The sequence below is a fragment of the Ambystoma mexicanum genome, chromosome 5p, assembly GCF_040938575.1.
Source record: "Ambystoma mexicanum isolate Mex_15411 chromosome 5p, UKY_AmexF1_1, whole genome shotgun sequence".
Lineage (NCBI taxonomy): Eukaryota > Metazoa > Chordata > Amphibia > Caudata > Ambystomatidae > Ambystoma > Ambystoma mexicanum.
Genome location: NC_090930.1, coordinates 944,870,773 through 944,898,527, shown reverse-complemented (window position 1 = coordinate 944,898,527; position 27,755 = coordinate 944,870,773). Strand labels below are relative to the sequence as shown.

The 27,755-nt window shown below is 49.7% G+C and overlaps 1 protein-coding gene across 2 annotated transcripts in view; it reads left to right on the top strand.

Moving 5' to 3' along the window:
• Positions 1-27,755, top strand: part of ANKRD12 (ankyrin repeat domain 12) — a 1,194,452-nt gene that overhangs the window by 714,896 nt on the left and 451,801 nt on the right. For both annotated transcript variants that reach the window (XM_069613394.1, XM_069613393.1), the window contains one exon: positions 13,169-13,311. In XM_069613394.1, coding sequence (XP_069469495.1) covers positions 13,169-13,311 — 143 coding nt within the window. The remainder of the gene's footprint in view (positions 1-13,168; positions 13,312-27,755) is intronic.

Genomic DNA, 27,755 nt, shown 5'->3' with positions numbered 1-27,755 from the left:
AGGGTTGAAAAACACCTAAACTAAACCTAAATCTAAGATGGGAGCAAGCGTCGACCATCAAATGAAAAATAAGGCAGTCCTAGTGGTGTTGTGTCAAAATAAAAGGGCCTATACTAAGAAAAACCTATTTCCAATTCCTTACAACTAATTACAGAAAAGAGTGTGGGATAGGTATCAAAATAAAGAAGAAAGTGTTCACAAATAATAAGTTAGGATGTGATTGCCCCAAGGTCTCCCTTCCCCACGTTTTTAGCACGGGACAAGGTGGGACACACTCGAGCCTTCCCAGCATGATCTGACAGTTCTGTATCAGCTATCAGGTTCTTCGATGGTTAAGTTCTTTATAATGAAAAGTCTCTTGCCTTCGAAGCCTGATACTCCCAACAAACAAACACAACGTTCTGTTCTACGAACACTTTGGGTGATGGCTTCACCCATGGTCCCCCTCTTCTGGGCACTGACCCTTCGCAGTAATTCAACTAATTAACAAGACAATTCCTTTTTCAGCAAACTTTGGTTGGTAACTTTCCACTCCTGTATCTACCTTGGCCGGGCGCAGAACCCAGAAGACAAGGGGGACACTTCCCTTTTCCTTGTCTTGTAATGTCACGTTTTCATAAGTTAAATGTCTTTTTAAACAGGTTTTCGGCATTTGCCCCTGGTTGTCAGCTTCCCTTTGCCGGGTTCACTCTCACCGACTTTTGGTTGTCGGCTTCCCTCTGCCGATTTCACTCTTGTCGACTTTTACCAACAATTCCTCATGGAACTTTAAGACCCCGTCCCTTATCATTTGCATCCCTCGCCCGGGTTCACGCCTGCTAATTTCCACAAAACACAGTTCATGTGCTAATTTCAAACATGCGGAATTCACTTCCTTAGCTTTCACAATTCTGTCGGTCAAAGAATTTCGATGGTACAGAGGATTTTACGAGACCCCTGCATGACCACTTGGACCGTTCTTCGCCTCTTCCCAAGGGCTCCTGATAACGGTAATCTGTTTACCGATGGGTAATCGCCCAGAGTTTCCCGCGTGAACACCCATGTGGTGCAGGACTCCTCTGTATCTGGGTTCCCCCCTCTTATCCATAGTATCCTTTTGTTTTTCAAAGTTCAATTTATCCTTTGGCTACTTTTCATTCAACACAGTTTGGTTTAGTATCAACACTTCCCTTGACTCACCGGCTGTGATGAACTGCTTGGCTTTCTGGTATCTTGGAGTCAAGGTTTGTACCACTAAGACCAGAGTCTCTCCCCGGCTTGGTAATCAGCGGAGGAGGGTGTTGCGTACAAGGCACATCTGTTGCAATACACGTTGGCTATTGTTCGCTGACTTTTTGTTCCCTCTGCGGAGGTTCCACAGGCCTTGGTCGGAAAGGGAAAGGTCGACTCGCTCCTTATCTCCCTCTCGGTCTGTGCCGTCTTTATCCTCCTCTTGCACTGCCTTGTTAAGTTAGCTCTTACGGCGTGCGGTCTGCTTGCTCGTCCTGTGCTCTTGTCCTCCACCTTTTATCCCTGGGGGAAAGGGAAAGGGCTGTCGGGTGTGTGTGATTCTGCTCAACTGCCTGACTTTGCCTGACCCTGGTATTGGGACACGTCAGGTAAACTGCTCTGGTGTTGGTCTGTTGTTTTTCATCTTGTGTGAAAGTGTTCATTCGGAGAAAGAGGGGGGGGTAGTGGTTTGGAATATCCTGCGTGGTAGGAAGGGGAAAAGGTGTCAAAAGAAGGGGATACCACGTCTTGCCTGTCGGTGTCCCACTCCCCAGGGATCGCACATTCAGGTGATTCTATCTCACTGTTCCACCCCCAGGAACTGGATCCAATAGCGATGGCCGTGTCCTAGCCACCTGGATTGCAGATCCCCGGGGACTAGCTAGGGAGACACCATCAGGTTTCTCACAGTAGACATTAAAGAGTGTGGGAGACGAGCACGCTCCCTGCGGGACTCCGCAGTTAGACGATTTTTGTGCGGAAGATGCTGGTCTCCAACACACACTCAACATCCTGCCAGACAAAGAAGACCTCATCCATTCAAAGGCTGATGGCGATCATTGGCCCACAGAGGATAGGATGGTCAGTAGTTTCTTATGATCCAGGAGGTCAAATGCTGCCGATAAATAGAGCAGCATCAAGAAGCCTGCCTTACTGCTGTCCATGCAGTCCAACATCTGGATTTGGAGGTAAACTCATGCACTCTCCGTACCATGATATTCTCTAAATCCAGACTGTCTCGGGTTTGTAAAATATTTGCCTTGTCCAGATGTTTTTGCAGTTGCATAGTAGCCACCCGATCTACAATCTTCAAAAGAAACGGAACATTAGTAATGGGTCTATAGTTGTTAAGGTTTTTCGGTTCTAGAGCCGCCTTTTTTAGAAGTCGCGTGACTACAACCTTCTTAACGTCATACCGTTAAACAGGTGGAAATAAAACCAGAGTACAGTGCACAATTTCGTAACCATGAACCAAACTGACTGACAGTGAAAGTGTTTTACTTGGATTCCCCGTTTTCTTCATTCTCTTACACTTTCTCCCCACCCCCATGGACTAGGAAGTCGTGTTACCAAGGAGTCGTGCTTGTATGGTCATGTGGTCTTTGTCACAGGTTGAAACTTTTTCGATGTAATGTGTTCAGGGGCTCTCCATAGGGAGGGCTTCTTATCCTTTCTAGATTCTGATGTCGTCTGGTCGGCAGTATGGGAACAGGATCAAAGCAGAGGGCGGGGGGGACAGTATCAAGAGGGGAGGGACCCATTTGAGCCACACGGACACTGGACCTTGTACCCACTAGGGTGAATGTCTGTTTGATGTGTGTTTGGATAACAAATGGGACCACAGGGTCTCGCACTGTGTTGCTCTGCCGTGGAGTGAGGCGGTGATTTATTCCATGATGCATATGTTCATTACAATATTTATCCATTCAGTCTCGTTTGGGGTCATAGCTGATTTCCACTTGGTGGCTATTAAGGCTCGGGCTGCAAGCAAGAGATGGGGGGGGGGACCAAGCCTTGTACTCTTTTCCACTCATCGTCTATTTTCTCTAGACCGAAAAGGACTAGATGAGGGTCCACCGTCCTCTGAATCCCGTCCAGGTGTCTAATCCACCCCAAGACCTCATCCCAATAGATCTTAATCTTAGGGCATCCCCACCACATGTGCCAATAGTCCGCAACTTGTCCACATTCACGCCAACAGAGCGGGGGGGGATGACTGGTACATTTTGGATAGTCTATAGGTGAATAGAACGCCTATATTAAGGGTCTCTGTTCGTTCTGGGAGAGTGATGAAGGAATCACATCGGAGGAGCTGGCCTACCCTCTCTAGCCCCGCCTCATACCACGCCTGGAATCTTTCAACATTGGGGATGTAGTTATTAATGCCCGGGGACCACAGGTGACTCAAGGCGGACGGCCACGTCGTGATTTCTCTCATCTCTGGACCCTCTCTCCATATTTCCCATAAGGTGGCAAAGAGCGGATGCTCCCTTGTCTTCCTCCAGACTCTTTTTCGTGGGGACCATAGCCACTCCGAGAGTGTCGCTGGGTCTAAATAGTGGTTGTCCATCGCTATCCACTGTGGCTCTTTATAGTTGCGTAAGTGAGGGATGAGCACTCGGAGTCGAGCCGCAACATAGTACTTCTTAAGATCTGGAAGGCCTACCCCTCCTTTGTCTTTGGGCAATGTCAATATGTGGTAGGCGATTCTGGCTTTCTTCCCCCGCCACAAAAACTTTAGGGTTGCTTTTCGGACCTCCGCGAAGTATCGTTCCGGAATTTTAATGGGGAGCATCTGAAAGGGATAGAGGAACCTCGGGAGACATGTCATTTTTATAGCATTAAGTCTGCCAAGCCACGAGATGGTTAATTTGTCCCACCTGGCTAGGTCTGCATGGAATCTCGCAAGGAGTTTTGGGAAATTTGCCTCGTATAGGGTGTCTATTCGTTTCGTAATTTGAATCCCCAAATATTGCATAGCGTCATGTTCTAACGTCAATCCAAGGGAGGAATATTTGGTTTCATTCGCCTCTGGTGTGCCCTGGAGGGGGAACAATATGGACTTAGATCGATTGACCTTAAACCCTGATAACTGGCCATATTCTTCAAGGAGAGATATAACTTGTGGGATGGATCTGGAGGGATTGACCACATAAAGGAGTATGTCGTCAGCATATAATGCCAGTTTGTGTTCAGTGTGACCCAGGTGCATCCTTTCTATGCTGGGGTCCGATCATATTTTATGCGCCAGGGGTTCAAGCGATAGGGCAAACAAGATGGCCGATAATGGACAACCCTTTCGGGTTCCTTGCTTCATTCGGAACCACCTAGAGCATGTCCCATTTACAAATACCGAAGCTGTGGGCCCCGAGTAAACTGCCTGGATTCCTTTGCTAAGTTTAGCGCCCATACCAATCTTGCGAAGGACTCCCATCAGGAAGTCCCAGTCAACCCTATCGAACGCTTTTTCTGCGTCGATGGAAAATAATGAGGGATCAGTATCCAAGTTGTGGGAGACATGTATCAGGTGCAGGGTCTTACGCATGGTGTCTGCACCCTGGCGGCCCAATATAAAGCCGACTTGGTTGCGGTGGATGAGGCGGGGCATGAATGACTCAATTCTTGCAGCCAGGACCCTTGTGTATATCTTCGCGTCTAGATTGATCAGGGAAATGGGGCGATATGATCCACATTTTTTGGGGTCCCTCCCTTCTTTCGGGATGACAGTTATGAGTGCTTTAACGAATGAGTCTGGAGGTTTCCCGGTCTCTAGGATTTCATTAAATAATTCTGCTAGGAAGGGCGTAAGCTGTGTGGCAAACGTCTTGTAAAAACCTGCAGTGTACCCATCCTCGCCCGGGGATTTACCTAGTGTTAATCGTTTTATGGCCTCCTGGATCTCCTCCTCAGTTACGGGGGCGTCCAGGGCCTCCGACTCAGTGGACGACAGTTTGGGCATATCGATGTCAGACAAGTAGGAGCAAATACCGGACGAATCCGGTTCCGCCTCTGGGGTGTACAGAGCTTCATAAAAGTCTGCAAAGGCTTCGGGAATGGTGGTGCTATTTATCGGTGTGCTGGGGCCTCCATCAACTATTTCCTGCACTCTGCGTTCTGCCTGTTGTGCTCGCAGCCTGGCCGCCAGGAACGCATCCGCCTTGTCTCCTTTCTCATAAAACGTTTGTTTGAGAAAGAGGAGTTTGCTAGTAATTTTATCATGTTCCAGGTGACAGAGTTCCTCTCCTTTTGTCCGTGCTTGGCAGGCTTTTTCATGGTTTAGCACATCCCCGTCCCTCGCCTCATTTTCTAGTTGGGTGATTTCCCTGCAGAGTCTGTTTTCGATCAGAGCCCTCTCTGTTTTCTTTTTGGCTCCCTCCCTTATAAGGATTCCCCTCCAGGTCGCCTTGCCTGCATCCCAGACCCCTTGTCTAGAAACCTCCCCAGTATCATTCAATCGAAAGTATTTGGTGATCTCAGTTTCCATCTCCAGTTTAAAGCAGGGTCTTTCCATAGGGTTTCATTGCATCTCCAATTCCCACCTCTAACTGGCAAGGACTCCCATACCATGTCAGCGATCACCATGCCGTGATCAGACCATGTGATTGGTGTGATTTCTGTGTGTGAGGTCGTACCGTATAAGTCCCTTGAGAAATAGAGGTGGTCAACGCGGGTGAGGGTGTTGTGTGGGGCTGAAAAAAAGGTGTAAACTTTCTCTGTAGGGTGCATTTCGTCTCCACACATCAGTCAGTCCATAGAGTTCCATCATTGACCTGAATTGAGCGTGATCTCCTCCAAGTTTTTCGCACGTTTCTGGATTACCAGGTTTCCAATCCAGCTTGGGATCTGCCCATGTATTAAAATCTCCCCCAAGGATGACATGACCTGTTGACTCTAACATAATCTTGGGAATTGTTTTGGAGAGAAATCTAACTTGCCCTACATTGGGGGAGTAAATCGTGGCAATCGTGGTGGACACATTCCCAATGGTCCCCGAAACCAGTAGGGCACGGCCCTCAACATCTGACCAGACCTTTGTGATCTTGAAATCCAACCCCTTCCTAATGAGGATTCCCACTCCCCCCCCCCCCCTCCTCAACGGTCCCGAGCCCCAAAACTACATCCCGGAACGCCTCCCCAGGACCACCCTCTCCTCTCCTTTCATATATTTAGTCTCCTGCAATAGAAGGATGTCAATTTTTGATCTGCAAAATTCTCTATAGACAAGTGATCTTTTTGTTGGTGAATTAAGACCTTTGACATTTAACGTCCCCACCCTTATGGCACCCCTGCAATATGATTCAGAGCTCATCATAACGACGAGATCTAGGACCATCCATATTTTCTGACCGTTGTAACTCACTTCCTTGGTATCGAAACAACCACATGACTGTTGCACTGCTCATAGTTCTTAAATTTACATTTGATTCAGCACGCGCTCTAGTCCCCCGACCCCTCCCTACCTTCCCTCCCACTACCTGAGTTCGGTGGCGTCCGATCGGGCCGAGTTAGCTTCACTCGCCCTGGACCGAACCACCAGTGGAGACCGTTACTTCACGGTCCCCTCGTAGAGTAAACATCAAAATAACTAATGAGCCCCCAAGAGCCTCCCCCCAGAGTGAGCTCAATACTGCAAGATGAGTGGAAGTCTCTATCACATTTCACCCAAAAAAAAAAAAAGGAACCATGTTGTCCCTATATCAAATGTCAGTTCAAGCAAAGAGTACTATACTTATCGATGCTTAGCTGCCCCCCCTCCGGAGAACCGTTCCCTCTGCGGTATTTCCTCGAACCTTTCACCTTCCTCCTCTTCGGGCCCTGTGTCTGCCATTCCGACCCATCCCTGGGAGGACGATCGCTGGATTCCTCGCAATCCTGCGGGCCTAGTAAGTCAGCGATGCAATCCTTGATCTGCTGTTCGGAGCTCAGCCTGATCTTCGTGCCTTCATGGTCGAAGGAGAAAGAAAAGGGATATCCCCACCTGTAGCGCGTGTCCCGAGATTTGAGCCACGTCGTGAGTGGTTTGCACATCTTCCTCAGGGCTAGTGTCAGGGCGGAGAGGTCCTGATATATTGTTATTTGGGCCCCACTTAGGGTAATGGTGCCCCCACTCCTTGCCTTTTCCAGCACTCTCAACCTATCTTGATACCGGTGGAATCTTGCCAGCACCGACCTCGGCCTCCAGGTGGGCCTCCCGCTCTGCGAATGCGTTCCGTTTTGGGTTCATCAATGTTGTCCGCAACGAGTAGCTTGATGATGTCGTGAAGGGTCGTTTTTAGGTCCTCCTCTGATTCTCCTTCCTTCTCAGGAATCCCAAAAAAGCGTAGATTGTTTCGTCTTTCGCGATTCTCCAAATCGTCCATCTTAAGTTTAAATTCTTGCTCCCTCCGTTCTAATTCAGTTATTCTGTGGGAGAGCTGCGTTTCTAAGACGTCAATTGAGGCCTGATTGTTCTCAACGCCCTCAACCCTGTCCTCTATGTTGTCAAGGCGCTTTGTGAGTTTATCGATTTTTCCTCCTATGCTGGCACCCATATTTCTTATTTCCGCAAGTAAATCCGCAATATCTCCTTTTGTCGCTGCGGTTTCTGCGCCAACAATTGATGATGTGGCCATTGTGGGTTCGACGTCAATTCGGGGTGCTAATCCGTATGCGTATATGGCAAGTTTCTGGCGTGCGTTCATGCGCCTGGTGTTGCAGATTCAACGTGTCGTAAGTGCAGAGACTCAAGTACTTTGTACCACAGAGGAGGCACATGCCCCTAGACCAATTTTCCCCTTCTATTATTTTGGTTTCTGGCCAAGACGGACCGTTTTAAGGGTGTCTCCAGGGGCCGTACCCTCTGTGGGGGAGATGCTTTTGTTGTTACAGTTCGAGCAAGGACCTTATCGTCTTGATGGAGCAGGATTGTTCGTAGTCTCTCAACGTCCCGCGGACATCTCCACGTGGGGGCCCGCGAATCAGACGCAAAGGGCACCCATTGTGTGCCCACTTCTTCGTTATCGCTTAAGAAAGAAACCCCAAGGGCACCACGCGTCTGGAAGGTAGCACGTTGCCTATTTTCGGTTTCGCGGGTTTCCTCAGGGTGAGGGGCGCAGGCAAGACCGCAATCAGTTTGTCGCAGTTTCGAGCTGAAGGCTCTGTGCGCTACCGCCAAACGATGGAGGGGCCAGCGGGAATCACGTACTTCTCTTGGGTCACGCTCCTTGCAGAGGGAGGCGAAGTAATCCTTCCGCGGGAGTACGACTCAGCAGAAGAGGGAGCACAGGGCCCGTGCCTCTGTCGTCTCCGCGGGGAGACCGGCTTCGCACCGTCTAGCTTGTTTCTGCCCTTTCCCCGCTACTGCACCCCCTCGACTGTTCCGCGGGGTCCTCGCTTCCAGGAGTGGTATCGCGTAGATGCGGGGGCTCAACCTCCGGTGGGTGCTCCTCTTGGTGCCAGCGCAGTAATCGCTCCCGGCAGGCTAGAAGTCCCGGGCCGCTTCAAGGCCGCATTCAGTTTCGTTTTCGCCGCCACGGGTTCTTGCCAATATTTACTGGAAGCCTGGGCCGTTTTCACCCGGGATTTCTCCCGTGTATGGTCGGTACCTTCAGAAACCTTCGTCTCGAGTTTTAACCCCGGGGGGAGTCCAAAAGTGGGGGCTCATTCCACTTTTCGGGACCTCGGGACAGGAGCTCACGCAGGAGAGGAACTCATCCGCGCGCCTCCTGGTGGCCACTTCCGGCAAAATTATTTTAAAAAGGATAGTCGAATGGTCAGACCAGGCATAGGGAGTGGTGCAAATTGAGTCGACCTTCATGTTCCTCGACACAACCCAGTCCAGGGCATTGCCCCGAACATGTTGCTTGTTTATTATGAACAGTTAAATCAATATATTTTTAATTTTATGTAAAATATCTTGACATGCACCTTGTTATGTATTTATTTATATGGAAGTGCGCAGAATCTTAGCTTAGAGACCGGTTCCCTTGTTTTTCATTAACGATAGAATAAAGAAGTGTTTAGACACCATGTTTCCTTGTCAGTCTCCCAATTCTGACCTACCACAGTGCCTGTTCTATAGCATAAAGTTGAAAACAAGTAGTGAGCCCGTTTGTGAGGATGTAAAAAATGAGGACATATACCTGGAAAAAAAAAGAAAGCAGGTAACGTCTAAAGGTAAGGGGCCAAGTACTTCAAATTAAAAAGTACTAATTAAATATACAAAATTACAGGATTAGTGATGAATTTTGCAGTTGTAGGTCACCATCGAAGAAGACCCCAAGATTGCAAGCCTTGGTTGAGGGAGCAAGACGGTCAGGCGGATAGGAGAGAGAAGGAATGGGATGGCATTGGAAGCTGGGAGAAAGATGACTTACGGTTTTCAAGAGTTTAGCATGAGGCAATGCAGAGCCATCCAATGATGAATTGCAGCGAGAGAGTTATTAATCTGTTCCGAGATGGCTGGGGTGAAGGAGTAAAAAGAGAAAAATATTTGATTGCCATCAGAAAAAAGATGACCGTGAATGAGATGAGTCTTCCTAAGGCAGAGGTATAGAAGGTGAAGAGCAGAGATCCAAGGACTGGCGGGGTCAGTGGTTTGTGATTTCCAAGAGATTTTAAGGGATCGACCTTCCACGTATGAGTCGATCCAGACACGAGCAGGTTTGCAAAACCCAAGGTCCTAGAGAGGGAGGAGGAAAGAGTATTGGTCGACAGTGTTAAGTTGCAGATAAGCATAGAAGAGTGTGTGGAATGGTGAGCATTGTAGAGAAGGTTGAGGACATGCATGTGTGCAGTCTCAGTGTAGTGTTTAGTATGGAAGCCAGAATGAAGTGGCTCTCCGAGGCTGTTATTCTCAAGGTACTTAGTGATCCGGTTATAGACCACCCGCTGAAGGACGTTTGAATGATGGGGCAGGAGAGAAACTGGGCGATAGTTTGCTGGGACGTTGGGGTCAGCAGAGGGTTTCTACAATTGTAAAAGACCGTTGCAGTTTTGAAGGAGGCAGGGAAGAGTCCAGCGGAGAGAGGTTAAAGAGCTTAGAGATTAGGGCAAGTGATTGACACTTAGTCTTAGACCATTGAGGGAGCAGCAGGGTTGATGGGAGCGGAAGATGACTTGGCACTGCAAAGTATGGCTGATAATTCAACAGGAGAGGAAGGAGAGAAGTAGTCGAGCAGAGAAGAGATGGGGGAGGGGTGGCACAACGAAGGATGGTTGGGGAGCAAGAGAGGGGGGATTGTGAGTGTCACGAATTTTCGAGATTTTAGAGGGAAAGTAGTGAGCAGTCAGTAGGGGAGGTGGTGATTTATATTGGCTTGGGAGGTGGGAAAATGAAGGTTAAAGTCCCCCAGCATGACAATGGGGATGTTGGTAGGAAGTGGCTCAAGGACAAGGGTCAGATCAGGGAAGAAGGAATTGGGGGAACCAGGGGATTGAAAGTGCCAGAACAGGGAGATTTGTAAGTGGGAGAAGGTGAATAGTGGTGTATTCTAAAGAGGAAGAGTTTATGTCAGAGGGGGCCGAGGGGTCTTATTGATAAGGAACCCCACACCTCTGCCCTTCCCAACAGGTCTGGGAGAGGGGAACAAGTTAGCAAAGTCAGTGTGGAGAACTGCTAGTTTAGCAGGGTCATGAGGGGAGATCCAGGTTTCTTTGATTGCAAGAAGTTAAAGTTGGGGGTGACAAGAGTCGAATTAGTCACTAATGTAGGAAGACTTGTGCATTCCAGAGGCTAAGTGAAAGAGAGACAAGAGGTTGGGGATACAGGGTGTTGTCCGGTCAGTGAGGGGTCCTGGGAACACAAGTGTCTTATTTAAGGGGTGAGGGTGCAGGCAGGAAGGAATAAGGTGGATGGGCCGGAGAGTGATGCTGAAGTTACACCGAGTTCAGGCTGAAGACTATGTGGGAAGGGAAGGAGAAGAGCGAGTATAGGAAAGAGAAATGGAGCAAACTCATGATGGAGGGTAGAAGAAATAGCTAAGTTAAGACAATGAAGAAAGTGTGCCGCTCAAGAGAGAGACCGGGAGGGGGAGGGCGACGGCTAAGGTGGGTAAGCGGAAAGAGAAGGGGTGGATGGCTGGCTAAGAAGAAGCAGGTGTAAGTTCTGAGTTGGGCTAGAATGGGCCATAGGTAACAATTGACACTAAAGCGACCCAAAACAGCAATGTTGGTTGGTCCTGTGAGGTAACAGAAGTGAATGGATTGTCAATGAGTGAGTCATTCACTCCACCATTAACTCTCTGTAGTGCACTAACTCTGCACTTCACTTCATTCTCACTTTATCCTTCACCACCAACTCTTAAATTCAATCCACACACCGCTACGCTCCCACTCAATCCACCCACCCCTAACAATCATGCCCTAGGCCTCCTGCACCTTCTCAGGCAGAAACTTCACTACCCACATCTACATTCACTCCTTCACTCATCACATGCGCTCCACTACTCACCCCATATTCTTTGCCTCCTCCAATACCCACCCTTCTACTTAGGCTCACATCCCACACATACCTTCACTCACCCACTGCTGTCCACTGGCCCAAACACTCACCCAATACCCCCTCTGCTCACGTTCAATGCTCTCCTAAATTGTTACATTACATTAGTTACACTTGCACCATACACCGCCAAACCGAACACCCCCCCATGCATTGCACTCACTCCAGCTCTTACCTTATGTTCAAACACGTAGCCCCACACTTCTGCACTCTCTACACTCTAACCCATCAGACAGTCAGCTCAACAATAATCCCTCCATACATACCAAGCACACTTCGTAACATGCAGAAGGTAAGTGGTCAAAAACAAACTTGAAACACATGACATTGTCCCACAAAAAGACGCTCCTCATTTAGTCCTTGCAATACAACCGCTTACCAAATGACATGCTAAAATCTCTCAACCATTTCATCCTTTAAACTGTATTCTTGAGCACCCTACAAACTAAGAAATAACATCTGATTTACATGTTCACTTAGTCCTCGTTACAGAAACACAGTATGGAAATGGTCACCATCAGTGGCTAACTTCAAACCGTACCAGATGACTTCCAAAAATGTCAACAATTCATCCCCACTACAAAAAGTAGCACCATGCCTCCAAACTCACTAACTCGGAATGGCCCTTAATGCCTGCTCGTATCCCCTCGCAAACAGCCCTCCCACACTCCGCATAGACGCACAGTCAACCTTGCAAGGTCATTTGCATGCGACTCTGTCGCTCGCATCCCACCCACTAAGCAGACAGGCCAACTCTTACTTCTCAATGTGCACAGTGCCATATTCCATACCCCAGGGGTTGCCAGCCTAATCCTGTATGCAAGCTAAACAAAATATTCATCTGTCTTTATCAGAGGGGATGGCTTGCACCCATATCCTTAGCAAAACCTCCTCCCTACAGGTTACAAAATACAAAATCAGCACCATGCACAAGACTAAAGGAGGCCTCGCGGTTTTTCACAAGTCGTCCTCCTCCCTGTAAATCTAGGTAGAGACCTAGCCATCAAGGTATTTCACTAAACTGATGGTCAGATACCTCTTATTGGGAATACAGCACGTGAGTGAGAGGTAGTGAATGCCCATTATTAGAGAATCAAAGTTCGATGTTTCGGTTGCTTGGTTGATGGTTTTAAAGATCAGGACCAGTTATAGCTGCTGGGGGGAAGTACTAAGCCTCTCAATCTGTTATTGTTGGCAAGTGAAGCCCTACTTTCACATGGCTCTATGTGCTACAGGGTAATAATACCTTTAGTCCTAAAGTGGCAGAAGTAAACCACTTGTGTTTTTGGTGCTGCATCCACTGCTCGATGCTCGGTGGAGCCTGGTTAAATCATGCAGTGTGGTTCAAGGATTTAGGATTACATTCACAATCTGCATCTTTTAGTGGGTCGGGACACCCTCTGAGAATACTTACATTGGAAACCTGCGTTTTTGAGTCGATAACTGCCAAGTGAGATGGTGAATTAGTGTTGCATTCTAAACTATGCTTGTTTGACTTCTTTTTGCCGCCATGTGAATTAAGGACTTAGTTTCTTTTTTTTCCTTTTGTTTTATATACGCTCTATTCTAGCCCGCATTCTGAGATTAGTGCTTGATGTCAAGTATTTAAGATGTGTTTTAGAGAAAGTAAAGAAGCTTCAAGAATGTTCTATCCAAAAGCAATGTCATTCCTGCATAACCTTTTAATATTGTCTATTCTAGGTTGGACACCGCTACATGAAGCTTGTAACATGGGTTACTATGACATTGCCAAAGTCCTAATAGCTGCAGGAGCAGATGTGAACACGCAAGGATTGGATGATGATACTCCGCTCCACGATGCTGCTAGCAGTGGACACAGAGATGTGAGTATGAAATGGGAAAGATAGAGAAGACATGCAGCATTTGCTCTCGTCAAGTCTATGATCACTACTATAAAATAAGGTGGTGTTTTCACCATTACTTTCATTACTTGCTAGCCCCAAAGTTCCTGTCAAGTTTAAATAATACAGATTGTTAGTCTTAATTTACCTTTTCTTATGACAATCTTCTCGCGGGATCGCATAGCAGCAGATGTATTGTTCACTGTCCGTGATCATTAACCAAAATCTCATTCTTCAGAATTAATTTTGTATAGAGTGATCCAATAGCTCTTTGAACATGTGATATTATAACTGGTCGATAGCTAGACCAACTTCCATTACAGATGTTTATGATTTTGTTAGCAATGTAATTTTTTCATGTGAACAAAAACTTAATTATTATGTTGATTTCTTTTTCATGCTTTGACTCTTTTAGTTTCAAACCTATTCATCATGTTGTGTTTCGAGGAGTTTGCTCTTCGCTCTTATACCAGCTCAGATGAGGCTTCAGGCTTTAGGGTGGGGTTCTAGCCTGGTGATGACCCATGCCCATCTTCTTAGCTGTTCACCCAGGGGGCTGACTGAAACTGCTCAACTATCACAGAAGGCTGATAAAGCCAGCTCTTCTCCAGCATGGGGTCTGGCATGTATTCACATGTTCATGAATATTCCCCGTCGTCAGGCTGGGAATCCTCGGTAAAGAAAAAATCAGTATCAGTTTTGTTTCTGATCTGTCTTTCTTAGTAGTAACCAATCACTGGTCTCTGGGTCATACTGACCCAACCAATGACTCCCCTCTCCCTAAGCCCCGCCTCTGGCAGCCATCTTTTACCGCACGTTCCAGTGTTGGGAGTCCTCGTGCTTTAGCTCTCGAGCTTTGCTGCGTTTTCCCGCTTTTTTCAAAGATATTTTCTCATTTATCGGTTAAACAGAGCCTCAAGCTCCACCGTTTCTCCATCCGATCAACGGGGACCCGTTTCGGATTTTTCTACACCCCTCAAAGGTGAAGTTTTCATCGAGTTAGGCTTCTTGGAGGAGTCCAGAAGTTTCTGAGGCCTACCCGGACATGGCCCAGGAGAAAGGAAGCTCGACGCCCGGAAAGCTGTTCAGGGTTTGTCCTGGATGCCAGCTACAGAATGTGTTCAAGGAGGACGAGAATTTGAAATGCCTCTGCTGCCTTCATGAGGACAAAACACACGTGGAGAAGGACTGTGCGTTTTGTGGGAACATGTCGGAGCGGACCATGAAGGATCGACATCTTCGCCTCTCCAACTGGCTGGAAGGAAAGAGCCCGTCAGGTGAGAAGAAAAAGAAGAAGTCCGAGTGTCTTCTAAGCCCTGTGAGGGTGTCCCGGCGACGGGGCCCCAACAAAAAGGCTAAGCACCGCAAGTCCGCGGGCACCGGGAGCGCCGAACTGTCGGGCTCCTTGGGTGCCAGGCAGGGCGCATCCTCCCCGGCGCCATCAACCACGAGCCAACACTCTGGCTCAGGTAAGAGGAAGTCCGAGAACCCGGCAAAGCTTCTGGAGAGGCCCGGGTCGATCTTGAAGATTCCGGCAGAGGGGGAGCGAGGCTTGGACCCTCCCCCCAAGGTGAAGACCCCAGGCGTACAGAAGGTGACGTTGGCCTTAATTCACCCTGCTAAGACCTCGATTGAGGATGTCGCAGCGGCCCTGGCTCAGCCTGTGGAGGCTACACCAGTGGAGGCGCCCTCAGGTACCAGAGTCTCCCTGCCAACGCGGAGGGATTTGTCTTTCAGGCCCATCGAGAAGACCCCCACAAAGTCCTTGTTGGAAAGGGTGGGGGAGGGGCTGGTTGTAACGCTCACCTGATTCCCGCAGAGGCGCCGGTCTTGACTGGGCGAATACCGTATCTTCAAAGGTGATGTGTAACACACGGTTGGCTCTTTGGGCTGGACCTCTGTGCACTGTATGTCTGACTCGAAGAGTAAGATGTCTGCAGATAGAAAATATGGGATTAATGAACTGGGGTTATTGGGTGTCTCTCTCTTCTTCCCCTTCTCTTCTCCTGTAGAACCCCAAAGGTTAACGCTCTCACCTTAGGTAAGTGAACGCCGAGCTCTCCATCTGCCTCGGGCAGGGTGCCGTAACCAGTTTCTTCACTGGATAAGGGTGCAGGCCTCTTGACCTCAGAGGACTGCTGTCCGTCGTTTACTGCACGAACGGTAAGTTCCGAGTATTTCAAATGTCTTTAAAAGTCTTTTGTAATGATGTCTCTTGTTTTGCAGGGTTCCGGCGATGGCGGATGACGGGCTGAAGTGAGTTGAGGATGGAACCCGTGTGAGGAAAAGAAGCGCCTGGAAGCACGTAAGTAAGCGCTTGTTGCCTGCTTCACGATGCGCACTAACTGTCCTTTTATCTTGCAGGTACAAGTTCGGGGCTGCTGAAGGGTGCCGGAATACCCACTGGGTTCGGCGTGGGAAGGAGTACTGGCACGTGAGTAATAAAGTTACCCAATGTCTTTAAACGCACCTTCTTTTGTCTTTCAGATGCGGGATGCAGCGCCGAAGGCCTCCGGAGCGTGCGAAGAGTAGGTAAGCCTTTGTCTTTCAGATGCCGGAATGCAGCGCGAGGCGTTGGTGACAGCCGATGGACCAGGTAAGAGAAGCGTTGTCACTGAAGACCGTAATGCTAACCTGTTCTTTCTGGTCTTTATAGGTGTTGCTGAAGACTGGATTCAGGATGGTAAGCCTTTTTCCCTTAGGCCCAGGATCAGATGCAGAAGACACGATGAGCGTTCTGCTGCAGAGGATGCAGAATAACGCAAAGCAAGATTCATCCATCGGGTGTGGTTTAAATAGCCTCCTGTAGTGCTTAGGTGTCTCCTTCCACAGCCTCGCCTAGGTAAGAAAAGAGTTCCTGCTTTCCAGAAGAGTTCCAGTGTTCTGAACCTAGGGAGTGGCTCTTGCCCCACCCAACAGGAAAAGTAGTCCCAAACAGAAGAGGATTAGAGGCTCAACTGGCAGGTAAGTAAGCAGCATGGTCTGCTGCAGGTAAGTCCACCCAAGCATTATGAGCCCGGCGCTTCCAGCGCTGGGACTGGGCATATTTATGAGCCTGGTGCCACTGGCGCAGGACAGGGTCCAAAAGGTCCCAATTGGGACTGGTTGGCACTCAGAACCTGGGTTATGGGTCTGCTTCCAAGGGAGTTGGGTAAGTCCTGACCTTTTGGAAGCAGAGATCATGACAGCTCCCCCCCTCAAGGCCCCTCCCAAACCGGGCTTCTCCGGGGGTTTGGGTTTGTCAGGAAATGTTCAATGGAATCTTTTGATTAGACGAGGAGCGTGGACATATTCTGCAGGTTCCCAGGATCTTTCTTGGGGGCCGTAGCCTTTCCAGTCAATTAGGTAAAATAGTTTAGATTTGGAGATCTTAGAGTCCAGGATGCTTTTGACTTCAAACTCGAGTTCTCCATCAACTAGGATAGGTTTTGGAGATTTAGTTAGTCGGGTTTGAGGTTGCACAGGTTTTAATGGAGAGACGTGGAAGACCGGATGTATCTTCATGTGAGGGGGCAAGTCCAACTTGACCGCTACTGGGTTTACTATGGTAGTGATGGAATAGGGACCAAGGTATCTTGGGTTGAATGTGCGTGGTCCTTTTAGAGGTAGATATTTGGTGGATAACCAGACTTGATCTCCTACTTGATATTGGGGGGCTTCCTTCCGATGTTGATCTGCTCCTTTCTTGTATTGTTCCTTAGCCCTTTGAAGGTGAGAAACGGCTTCCTTAAAGGCTTGGGTGATTGTAGAATGCAGGTAGTCTACTGCTGGTGTTCCAAGATCTTGGAGTGGATCCAACTCCGCGGTTCGAGGGTGACTGCCGTATAGAAGAAAAAATGGGGTTTTCCCAGTTCCCGAGTGGACAGAGTTATTGTAGGCATATTCGGCTATCCAAAGGATATCTTTCCAAGTTTTTTCAGTTTGTTGCAGCATGCAGCGTAAATACTGTTCCAGAGTTTGATTGGTCCTCTCGGTTTGAGGGTGGTGACTGGTCGATAGTCTCACATCAATTTGAGCCGACCGACAGCAACTTCTCCAAAAATGAGAAATGAATTGACTACCTCGATCCGAAATTAGAACTGAAGGAAAACCGTGCAGTCGGACGATGTTTTCGAGAAATTCTCGGGCCAGAGTTGTTGCTGTTGGCAAGCCTTTGAGTGGAATGAAATGCGCCATCTTGGAGAATAAGTCCACGATTACTAGGATCGTATTGTATCCGGAGCATGGAGGTAGATCGGTGATGAAGTCCATAGAAAGCGTATGCCAAGGGCGAGGTGGGATGTCAATAGGGCGTAAGAGGCCGGCTGGTTTTTCCTTTTGACTCTTGTTTTGGGCGCATACTCCACAGGACATTATAAAGTCTCTGATATTTTTTTTCCAAGACGGCCACCAGAAGTAGCGCTTGATCTTTTCTGAGGTTTTGGCCATACCGGGATGTCCTTCCATTAAGGAATCGTGATAACAAGAGATTACCCTTTTCTGTAAATCGGTGCTGGGCAAGTATAATCGTTCTTGGAAATACAATAAGTTGTCCTTCACTGCAAAGTCCTTTCCCTGCAGATGCCAATTCTGTATGTCTGCTGGAGTTACAAGTTGCCTGACTTTATCCTTAACTTCCTCTATGGATTGTGTGGCGATTACACCCAGAATTCTTTGTTCGGGAATGATAGGTACAGGTTTAGGGTTGATCAAGTGTTCTTCCACTCCCATCCGAGAAAGGGCATCGGCTTTACCGTTTTTTGTACCAGGTCGATAGGTAATTATGAAGTCAAACTCGGCAAAGAATAGTGCCCAACGGAGTTGTCTAGAGGATTGGGCTTTTGCGGTTTTCAAATATTGCAGGTTTCGGTGATCCGTAATCACAGTAACGGTGTGTCGGGCCCCCAGAAGATAATGCCGCCAAGCCTTAAAGGCAGACTTGATAGCCAGAAGTTCCTTATCAGTAATAGTGTAATTGATTTCAGGAGGCGAGAATTTGCGGGACCAAAATGCCACGGGATGCAACTGATTGGTTACTGGGTCCTTTTGTGATAGAACCGCCCCCATGGCAAGGCTCGAAGCATCAGTTTCAACGATGTAGGGAAGTTTGGGGCAAGGACGTTTTAAAATTGGTGCAGAGATAAATTTAGTCTTCAAATTCTGGAAAGCTTGCTCCGCCTCGGTAGACCATTCAAAACGTTTGTTTTTCTTTAACAAGGCGGTGATGGGCTGGACTATTCGAGAGAATTCGGGGATAAACCTGCGGTAAAAGTTAGCGAAGCCTAACATGCTTTGAACACCTTTTACGGAGGATGGTGATGGCCATTTGAGAATTGCATCGACCTTCTTTGAATCCATACACACTCCGCTAGGTGATAATATGAATCCCAAGAACTCAACTTCAGTCACGTTGAAAACACATTTTTCCAACTTGGCGAAAAGTTTGTGTTGACGCAATCTCTCGAGGACCATTTTCACGTGTTTCCGATGTTCAGATTCCGATGAAGAATAAACGAGGATGTCGTCAATGTAAATAACAACACACACATCTATGAGCTCTCTGAGGACATCGTTCATAAAATATTGAAAGGCGGCCGGGGCATTGCAAAGTCCGAAGGGCATGACCTGATATTCAAATAGCCCATACTTGGTGCGGAAGGCCGCCTTCCATTCATCGCCCTCTTTTACTCGTACCAAGTGGTAGGCTCCTCTAAGATCCAGCTTTGTATATATGCATGCTTTTCTGACTTGGTCCAGGAGTTCAGGGATCAAAGGTAACGGATATCTATTCTTAACGGTGATCTGGTTCAGGGCACGATAATCTATACAAGTTCTAAGGTCCCCTTCTTTTTTTGGAACGAAGAACAAAGCTGAAGAAGCAGGGGACTTGGAAGGACGAATAAACCCATTCGCTAGGCATTGATCCAGGTATTGTTGGAGGTGAAGGTTCTCAGGCTCGGTGAGTGCATAAATTCTACTACAAGGAGGAGTAGATCCAGGTATCGGGTCTATCTGGCAGTCATAAGACCTATGAGGAGGTAGAGAGTTAGCCTGATCCTTCCGGAAAACATCTTGGAATTCTAGGTATTCGGGAGGTAACTGGGGAGTCTCCGAAGAAATTGCTGCCAGTGCAACACCAGGTGGAGGGTGACAAGTAGAGACACATTCTGGAAACTGAACCGTTCTTGCTCGCCAATCGATCTGAGGATTGTGTTTCTCTAACCAAGGTATTCCTAGAATAATCTGGAACTGAGGGGCCTTGATCACATCGAACACGATCTTCTCATGGTGTCCATCTTGACTTACTAGCGTCACTTCTTGAGTGGTATGCGTTACTGTCCGGAGGCTATTTCCGTACCATCCACTGTAGTAATGACGTCCTTTACCGCCTTGGGACAAAGAGTTAGATTCATCCTCAAAACCATTTCATGATCCACATAATTGCCGATGGCACCGCTGTCGACGTAAGCTTCAATCGCATGTAATCGATCCGGATGATCAGGGTTAATGAGGACCATAGGTATCACGAAATGCGAGGTCACGGAACTGGTTTAACGCTCGGCAAGAGGACCTCTATTCTTGTCGGGCGAGGTCGTTTCCCTGCTCAGAGTTTGGGACCTTGGTAACTGCAGCTCCTACTGCCTTCTTGGCTGGTTTCACCGGACAGTCTCGAAGAAAGTGCCCTGAGTTTCCGCAATAGAGGCATAATTGCAACTGTTTTCTCCTTTCCCGCTCCTTTTGTGTTAGTGGTCCTTTCAGGCCCCCTATTTGCATGGGTTCCCCAGAGTCTACTCCTTTGGAAGGAGTTGGTGGTTTGGAAAATACTCGAGCATCAAACTTGGAACGATCGGCGTTCCTGTTCTGCAGTCTGTGATCTATTTGAACGACTAAGTCTATATAGTCCGAACAGTCTTGCGGGGGATTCACTACTTGGGCTAACACATCTTTGAGCTCTCCACGTAGACCTCTATAAAACAGCGTAATCCTTTTGTCCTCAGGCCATTGAGTTTCCACTATCAGTCTGTTGAAAGACGCAATATAAGCCAAAAGGTCTTGATTACCCTGTCGCAACGAAAGAAGCTCATTGTCCAAGGCCTGCCCCTGTGAATGTCTTGCGAACAGTTTTTCCATACTGAGCTGAAAAGCTTGAAAATCATGGAGAACCGGATCATCTTGATTAACTAGAGGGATCGACCAGTCTGCCGCATTGCCACTAAGGTACGAAAGCACGAAAGCTACTTTAGCTTGATCAGATGGAAAGGCTGCTGGCCGGCATAAGAAATGCAACCGGCACTGATTAATAAATACTGCAAACCTCTTTGGGTCACCAGAAAATCGTTCGGGCGGAGCCAGAGGTACATTCCCAGGTAGGTTGATTTGCACTGGATTCATAGAGGATGTTGAAGGAAGATTTGCCACTGATGCGGGTAATGGGGTCTGTCCGGCTTGTGACTGTAGCAATTGTCTAGCGAGATCGTCTGTTCGCTCCTTGGAAATAATCAGTTCCCTTCTTAAAGCGTTCGTTTCCTGACGGGCTGCATGCACTTCTGCTCTTAGTTCCCCAAGTAACTGGGCTAGCTGGTCGGTATCCGAGGTTTCCATAGCGCCTGGGCGGGAGTTTTGCGGTAGGCTTTGCGTTCTGTAACGGTTGGCTCTTTGGGCTGGACCTCTGTGCACTGTATGTCTGACTCGAAGAGTAAGATGTCTGCAGTTAGAAAATATGGGATTAATGAACTGGGGTTATTGGGTGTCTCTCTCTTCTTCCCCTTCTCTTCTCCTGTAGAACCCCAAAGGTTAACGCTCTCACCTCGGTAAGTGAACGCCGAGCTCTCCATCTGCCTCGGGGCAGGGTGCCGTAACCAGTTTCTTCACTGGATAAGGGTGCAGGCCTCTTGACCTCAGAGGACTGCTGTCCGTCGTTTACTGCACGAACGGTAAGTTCCGAGTATTTCAAATGTCTTTAAAAGTCTTTTGTAATGATGTCTCTTGTTTTGCAGGGTTCCGGCGATGGCGGATGACGGGCTGAAGTGAGTTGAGGATGGAACCCGTGTGAGGAAAAGAAGCGCCTGGAAGCACGTAAGTAAGCGCTTGTTGCCTGCTTCACGATGCGCACTAACTGTCCTTTTATCTTGCAGGTACAAGTTCGGGGCTGCTGAAGGGTGCCGGAATACCCACTGGGTTCGGCGTGGGAAGGAGTAATGGCACGTTAGTAATAAAGTTACCCAATGTCTTTAAACGCACCTTCTTTTGTCTTTCAGATGCGGGATGCAGCGCCGAAGGCCTCCGGAGCGTGCGAAGAGTTGGAAAGCTTTTGTCTTTCAGATGCCGGAATGCAGTCGAAGACCTCCGGAGCACGTGAAGAGTAGGTAAGCCTTTGTCTTTCAGATGCCGGAATGCAGCGCGAGGCGTTGGTGACAGCCGATGGACCAGGTAAGAGAAGCGTTGTCACTGAAGACCGTAATGCTAACCTGTTCTTTCTTGTCTTTATAGGTGTTGCTGAAGACTGGATTCAGGATGGTAAGCCTTTTTCCCTTAGGCCCAGGATCAGATGCAGAAGACACGATGAGCGTTCTGCTGCAGAGGATGCAGAATAACGCAAAGCAAGATTCATCCATCGGGTGTGGCTTAAATAGCCTCCTGTAGTGCTTAGGTGTCTCCTTCCACAGCCTCGCCTAGGTAAGAAAAGAGTTCCTGCTTTCCAGAAGAGTTCCAGTGTTCTGAACCTAGGGAGTGGCTCCTGCCCCACCCAACAGGAAAAGTAGTCCCAAACAGAAGAGGATTAGAGGCTCAACTGCCAGGTAAGCAAGCAGCATGGTCTGCTGCAGGTAAGTCCACCCAAGCATTATGAGCCCGGCGCTTCCAGCGCTGGGACTGGGCATATTTATGAGCCTGGTACCACTGGCGCCAGGACAGGGTCCAAAAGGTCCCAATTGGGACTGGTTGGCACTCGGAACCTGGGTTATGGGTCTGCTTCCAAGGGAGTTGGGTAAGTCCTGACCCTTTGGAAGCAGAGATCATGACACTGGTGGCCATCGTGGATACGGACACGACCTCTGAAGAGGAGCTCATCCAAGTCGTGGAAGAGGCCCAGCCCATCGGGAGGGATCCCGACGAGGGCGACGACCAGAGCGACGGTGTCGCAGACGAGGCTCCTCAAGAGCCCTCGCTCCCGTCGTCTCCGGTGCCGCATGACACCTCGGCGGCCATTTTGTCAGCCATCCAGTCCTTATGCTCGGAGATAAAGACTAGGTTGCCCCTTCCCCCGACGGAGGTACCTGAGCCAGACTTGACGGGGGAACCGGAGCCAGGACCTTCGGAGAGCCCACCACGTAAGAGGAGGAGGACGCATCCTAGGCCTTCTCTGCCTTCCCCCCGGTACACTACTCACTGGGATGATACAGGCATGGACACGACTACGACGGGTTCGGATGACGACGGAGGCGACGACGGGACGTGTCCCCCGTCGCCCCCTGCCCGGGCGTCCCCGTCCAACGAGATTGGATCCTTACATGCTATGATTTCCAGGGCATCCGAGCTCTTCCAGCTCTGCCCCGAAGAAAAGAAGAAGGAAGGGTTCCTTTACCAACGGCGCAAGGCTAAAAGTAAGACGGTCCTCGCCGTACCGCTTCTAGATGACATCTAGGATGAGGGGCTCACCCTCCTCAAGAACCTTGCCACGGCTCCTGCGAAGAGGGACCGGTACGAGAAGTAGTACTGGGTCCCCGACTCTGCCCCCTTGTGCTTAGGGCGCAACCTACCCTGGATTCGGTCGTTTCGGCGGTGGCCAAGAAGAAAGCGGGGGGGGCATCGGCCTCGACTTCAACCTCCCCGCCGGACGGCGAGGGTAGGAAGCTGGATGCGATGGGACGACGGGTCATCTCATCTGCAGCGACGACCATTAAGGCGGCCAACGCCCCGGCCATCGTAGCCTGCTACGACAGGGAGTTGTGATTCAAGATCGCCCCTTTGTTGGACTTCCTTCCGGACGCCAAGAGGACTGAGGCCCTGGAAATCTTACAGGAAGGTGAGATTGCCTCGGACCACGCCATTACGGTGGCTACGGACATCGCCGATACCGGTTTCCGTCAGTTGGGCAACAGCGTTTGCCTGAGACGACGAGGATGGCTCAAGGCGACGGATTTCCGCCAGGACGTACAGACCAAGGTTTTGGACATGCCCTTCGATGGGAACAACCTTTTTGGCAAGGCGGTTGATGAGACACGGAGACGGCCCGTGCACTGGGTGTGCTCCTCTACGTACCGTCAGGCGGCAAGATCTTCGTCGCAGGAGGCCTACAGGGGATGCGGCAAGTCAGGTGGATCCCGCCGTCGTGGCCAAGGAGGCAAAGCGGCCTCCAAGCAAGATTGAACCGACCGTCGGGTCGGGCCCCTGCCGAAGCACCCCGATGGGAGGCCGGCTGACTAAGTTCATCGGCGTGTGGGAGTCCATCTCCTCCGACCGTTGGGTGGTGGACGCCTGGCCCTGGGGAACGCCCTCGAGTTCCAGGAGAAGTGCCCCTGCATTCCTACAGTGGCCAGGAAGGAAAATCACGTCCCTCAACTGCTGTTGGAAGTAAGGGCGATGCTCAGGAAAGGTGCCATCGAGCTCGTTCCAAAGAGGCTTCGGGGCTCCGGAGTTTACTCAAGATACTGCCTCGTAAAGAAGAAGACAGGAGGATGGCGTCCCATCCTGGACCTGCGACGACTAATACATCAAGGCACAGAAGTTCCAGATGGTCACCCTCCAGCACGTGCTGGGACAGCTGGAGGAGGGCGATTTCCTGTCGTCATTGAACTTGGAGGATGCATACTTCCACATCCCTATTCTAAAGAGACACCGAAAGTTCCTCAGGTTTGTGGTCAAAGGGCGACACTACCAGTTCAAGGCCCTCCCGTTCGGATTAAAATCGGCGCCCAGGGTGTTCACCAAGTGCCTAGCACCGGTGGCGGTGCGGCTGCAGCTGCGCCTGCAGGGGATCCACCTCTACCCCTACCTGGACGACTGGCTCATACGGGCAAGGACAAGGGAGCTCGCCGTGGAACACACTGCGAAGACCGTCCAGCTGCTCACGGACCTGGGGTTCTCCATCAACTTTCCAAAATCCTACCTGGTCCCGTCGCAAGTCGCCCTGTTTCTGGGAGCACAGCTCGACACAGTGGCATGGTGGGCCTCCCCGTCGGAGGAAAGGATAAGAACCATCCTGGGAAAGGTGCAACGTCTGCTGGCCACGGAAGTAGCCAGAGTGAGGTCTATCAAGTCCCTCCTCGGAATGATGTCCTCCTGCATTTATCTGGTGCGTCACTGCAGACTTCGGATGCAGCCCTTGCAAGAATTCCTCGACGCCCACTGGATCCAGCCGACGGGCAGCTTCGAGGACAGGATCCCGCTCGACGAAGCGTTCCGTCAGGCGATACGATGGTGGGGTATCTGCTCTCATCTGACGGCGGGAACAGGTTTCCTAGCCCCGGCCCACCAGGTGACGGTGACCACGGATGCCTCCCTGGAAGGTTGGGGAGCGCACACCGGGGGTCTCCACGCGAGAGGCCTTTGGCTCCCGGAGGAGAAGACACTCCACATCAACATCTTGGAGCTCCGTGCAGTGTTCTGGGCCCTCAGGTCCTTCCTTCCGTCCCTCAAGGGCAAGCTGGTGAGGATCTTCACCGACAACACCACCACGATGTTTTACATTCGGAAGCAGGGCGGAACCAGATCCCCTGCCCTATCCAAGGAAGCACAGGATCTGTGGCATTGGGCCGTCGCCCAAGGGATGTTTCTGGTACCCTTTCATCTGGCAGGGATAAAAAACACCATCGCCGACTCACTCAGCATAGAGCTGCGCTCGTGCCACCAGTGCGTACTGCGCCAGGATCAAGTGGACCGACTCTTCCGACGATGGGGCGAACCCCAGATCGATCTCTTCGCGATGGCGGCGAACTCCAAGTGCCGGAGGTTCGCCAGCAGGTCTCCCCAACCGAGGAGCATGGGCGATGCTTTCTCGTTCCCCTGGGACGGCCTGTTCCTTTATGCGCTCCTGCCGTTCCCGTTGCTACTCTGTCTCGTCAACCAGCTCAAGAGGTCCCGGTGCAGGATGATCCTCGTCGCACCGGCGTGGCCGAGGCAGATCTGGTTCCCGGACTTTCTGGACTTGTCAGCGTCCACACCAGTCAAGCTGCCGACGGACGCGGATCTTCTCTCCAGAGAAGGAGGCGCCATTCTCCATCACGACCCACAGTCGCTGAACTTGCAGGCCTGGCTCCTGCAGCACTAGAGTTCGGAGGATATGACATCCCGGCCGACTGCAGAGAGGTTCTTGCGAAGGCCAGGGCATACTCAACTCTCAAGTGCTACGGACACAAATGGAAGAGGTTCTCTGTCTGGTGCCGTGCACAGAAGATTAACCCTCTGCGGATTACGGCCCCTCAAGTATTGCCGTACCTATTGTCTTTGGTCAAGGCTGGCCTATCTCATGCTTCCATCAAGGTACATCTGGCTGCCGTCTCACGTTACACCAGAACTACAGGACGGGCGTCCTTGTGGTCTCATCGACTGGTGAAGGAATTTATGAAAGGACTGTTCCGATCATTCTCGCCGGTGAAGGCCCCTGCCCCGGCGTGGGAGCTCAACGTGGTGCTAACTAGGCTCATGGGGGCCCCATTCGAGCCTATGCATTCAGTGCCGTTGAAGTTTCTGTCGTGGAAGACAGCATTCCTCGTGGCCATCACCTCTGCACGACGAGTGGGAGAGATCCAGGCCCTGTCTTGCAAGCCTCCATACTTGACTTTTCACAACACGCGGGTGGTGCTGAGGACGCACCCCTCCTTCATGCCCAAGGTGCCGGCAGACTTCCACCTCAACGAGCCCTTGGTGTTGCCAGTTTTCTTCCCGTCTCCTTCGTCGCCGGCTGAGAAAACTCTGCACTCGCTGGATGTTGCTAGAGTGCTGAAGTTCTACGTGAACCGCACAAAGTTTTCGGAAGACATCACAGTTGTTTGTAAACTTTGGACCTGTGAATCAAGGGAAGGGTTTCTCGAAGACTTCCATTTCCAGATGGCTCTCCGGCTGCATCATGCACTGTCACCGGTTGGCAAACCGACCGTTGCCAGGCCGTCCGAGGGCCCATTCGACCAGAGCGATCGCTGCTACTATGGCGTTCCTGTCTGGTGTGCCCCTGCTCGACATCTGCAGGGCTGCTACGTGAAGGTCGACGAACACCTTCATGAGATTCTACTGCGTCGACCGGGATTCCAGGGAGGTGTCCAGAGTCGGCCAGGCAGTGCTGCGCAACCTGTTCGCCTAAGGTGAGCCTGGTGAGGAGGTAAGAGTTGCTTAATGTTGAGTTGTTGTATTGCTTGATGTTGAGCCTTTTGCCACCTCCCGTGGTTGTGCATGTGTATACTGCTATGTATTCTTATATTCATGATCATGTGAATCCATGCCAGACCCCATGCTGGAGAAGGAACAAGTTACTTACCTGTAACTGCGAACCCTCCCGCCTACCCCTCTGCGGCTCTTCACTTGGTCATACTGCCACTTCACGTGCTACCAAATCTGAGGATGGCTGCCAGCGGCGGGGCTTAGGAAGAGGGCAGGCATTGGCTGGGGGCAGTATGACCCAGAGACCAGTGATTGGTTACTACTGAGAAAGACAGATCAGAAACGAAACTGATTTTTTTCTATACCGAGGATTCCCGGCCTGACGACGGGGAATATTCATGAGCATGTGAATCCATGCCAGACCCATGCTGGAGAACAACTGTTACAGGTAAGTAACTTGTTTCTTATATATGAGTAGGATGATGTTACAGACATCCTGGATAAAGGACCCCAGGAGGACCCGATTCTTCTCTTTCATGTGGCTCTGCAAAGGTGGGTAAATGCCTATTGGGAGACACCAGAGTTAATTCCGGCAGTAAATAAAAAGCTAACATCTAAATACAAGGTGTCCACTGGTGACCCCGGTTATCTGATGAAACACCCAACTTCTGAAAGTGTGGTAGTACAGACTGCCACGTCCACCTCAATACAAAATGCATACGCAACTATTCCCCCAGACAGAGATGACAAGCGTTGGCCAAGAAAGTTTTCTCTGCGGCTCTAAAGTCTGTGAATGCTACGTGCACGTTGGCAGGTTCACTTTCACAATTTGGGAATTGTAAAGAAGGGTTCTCACACGGTTGAGTTTCCAAAGAATAAAGGCTTTATTATTTTAGGCATACTCCTTAAGACCCCCAGCACATCCTTCACCAACACTTAAACAGACAACTGATTTTCTTCCAAGAGAAAACATTCCAATGCTACCTAAACATTCTATATGACATGGTGGGCAAGGCATTATAACATGCCATACCACATTCTAACACTACAACTATACAACACATCTCCTTCTGTTAGTAACAGTTTACATTTAACATATAAATTAAATAAACAAATAATTAACAATTTTGTGT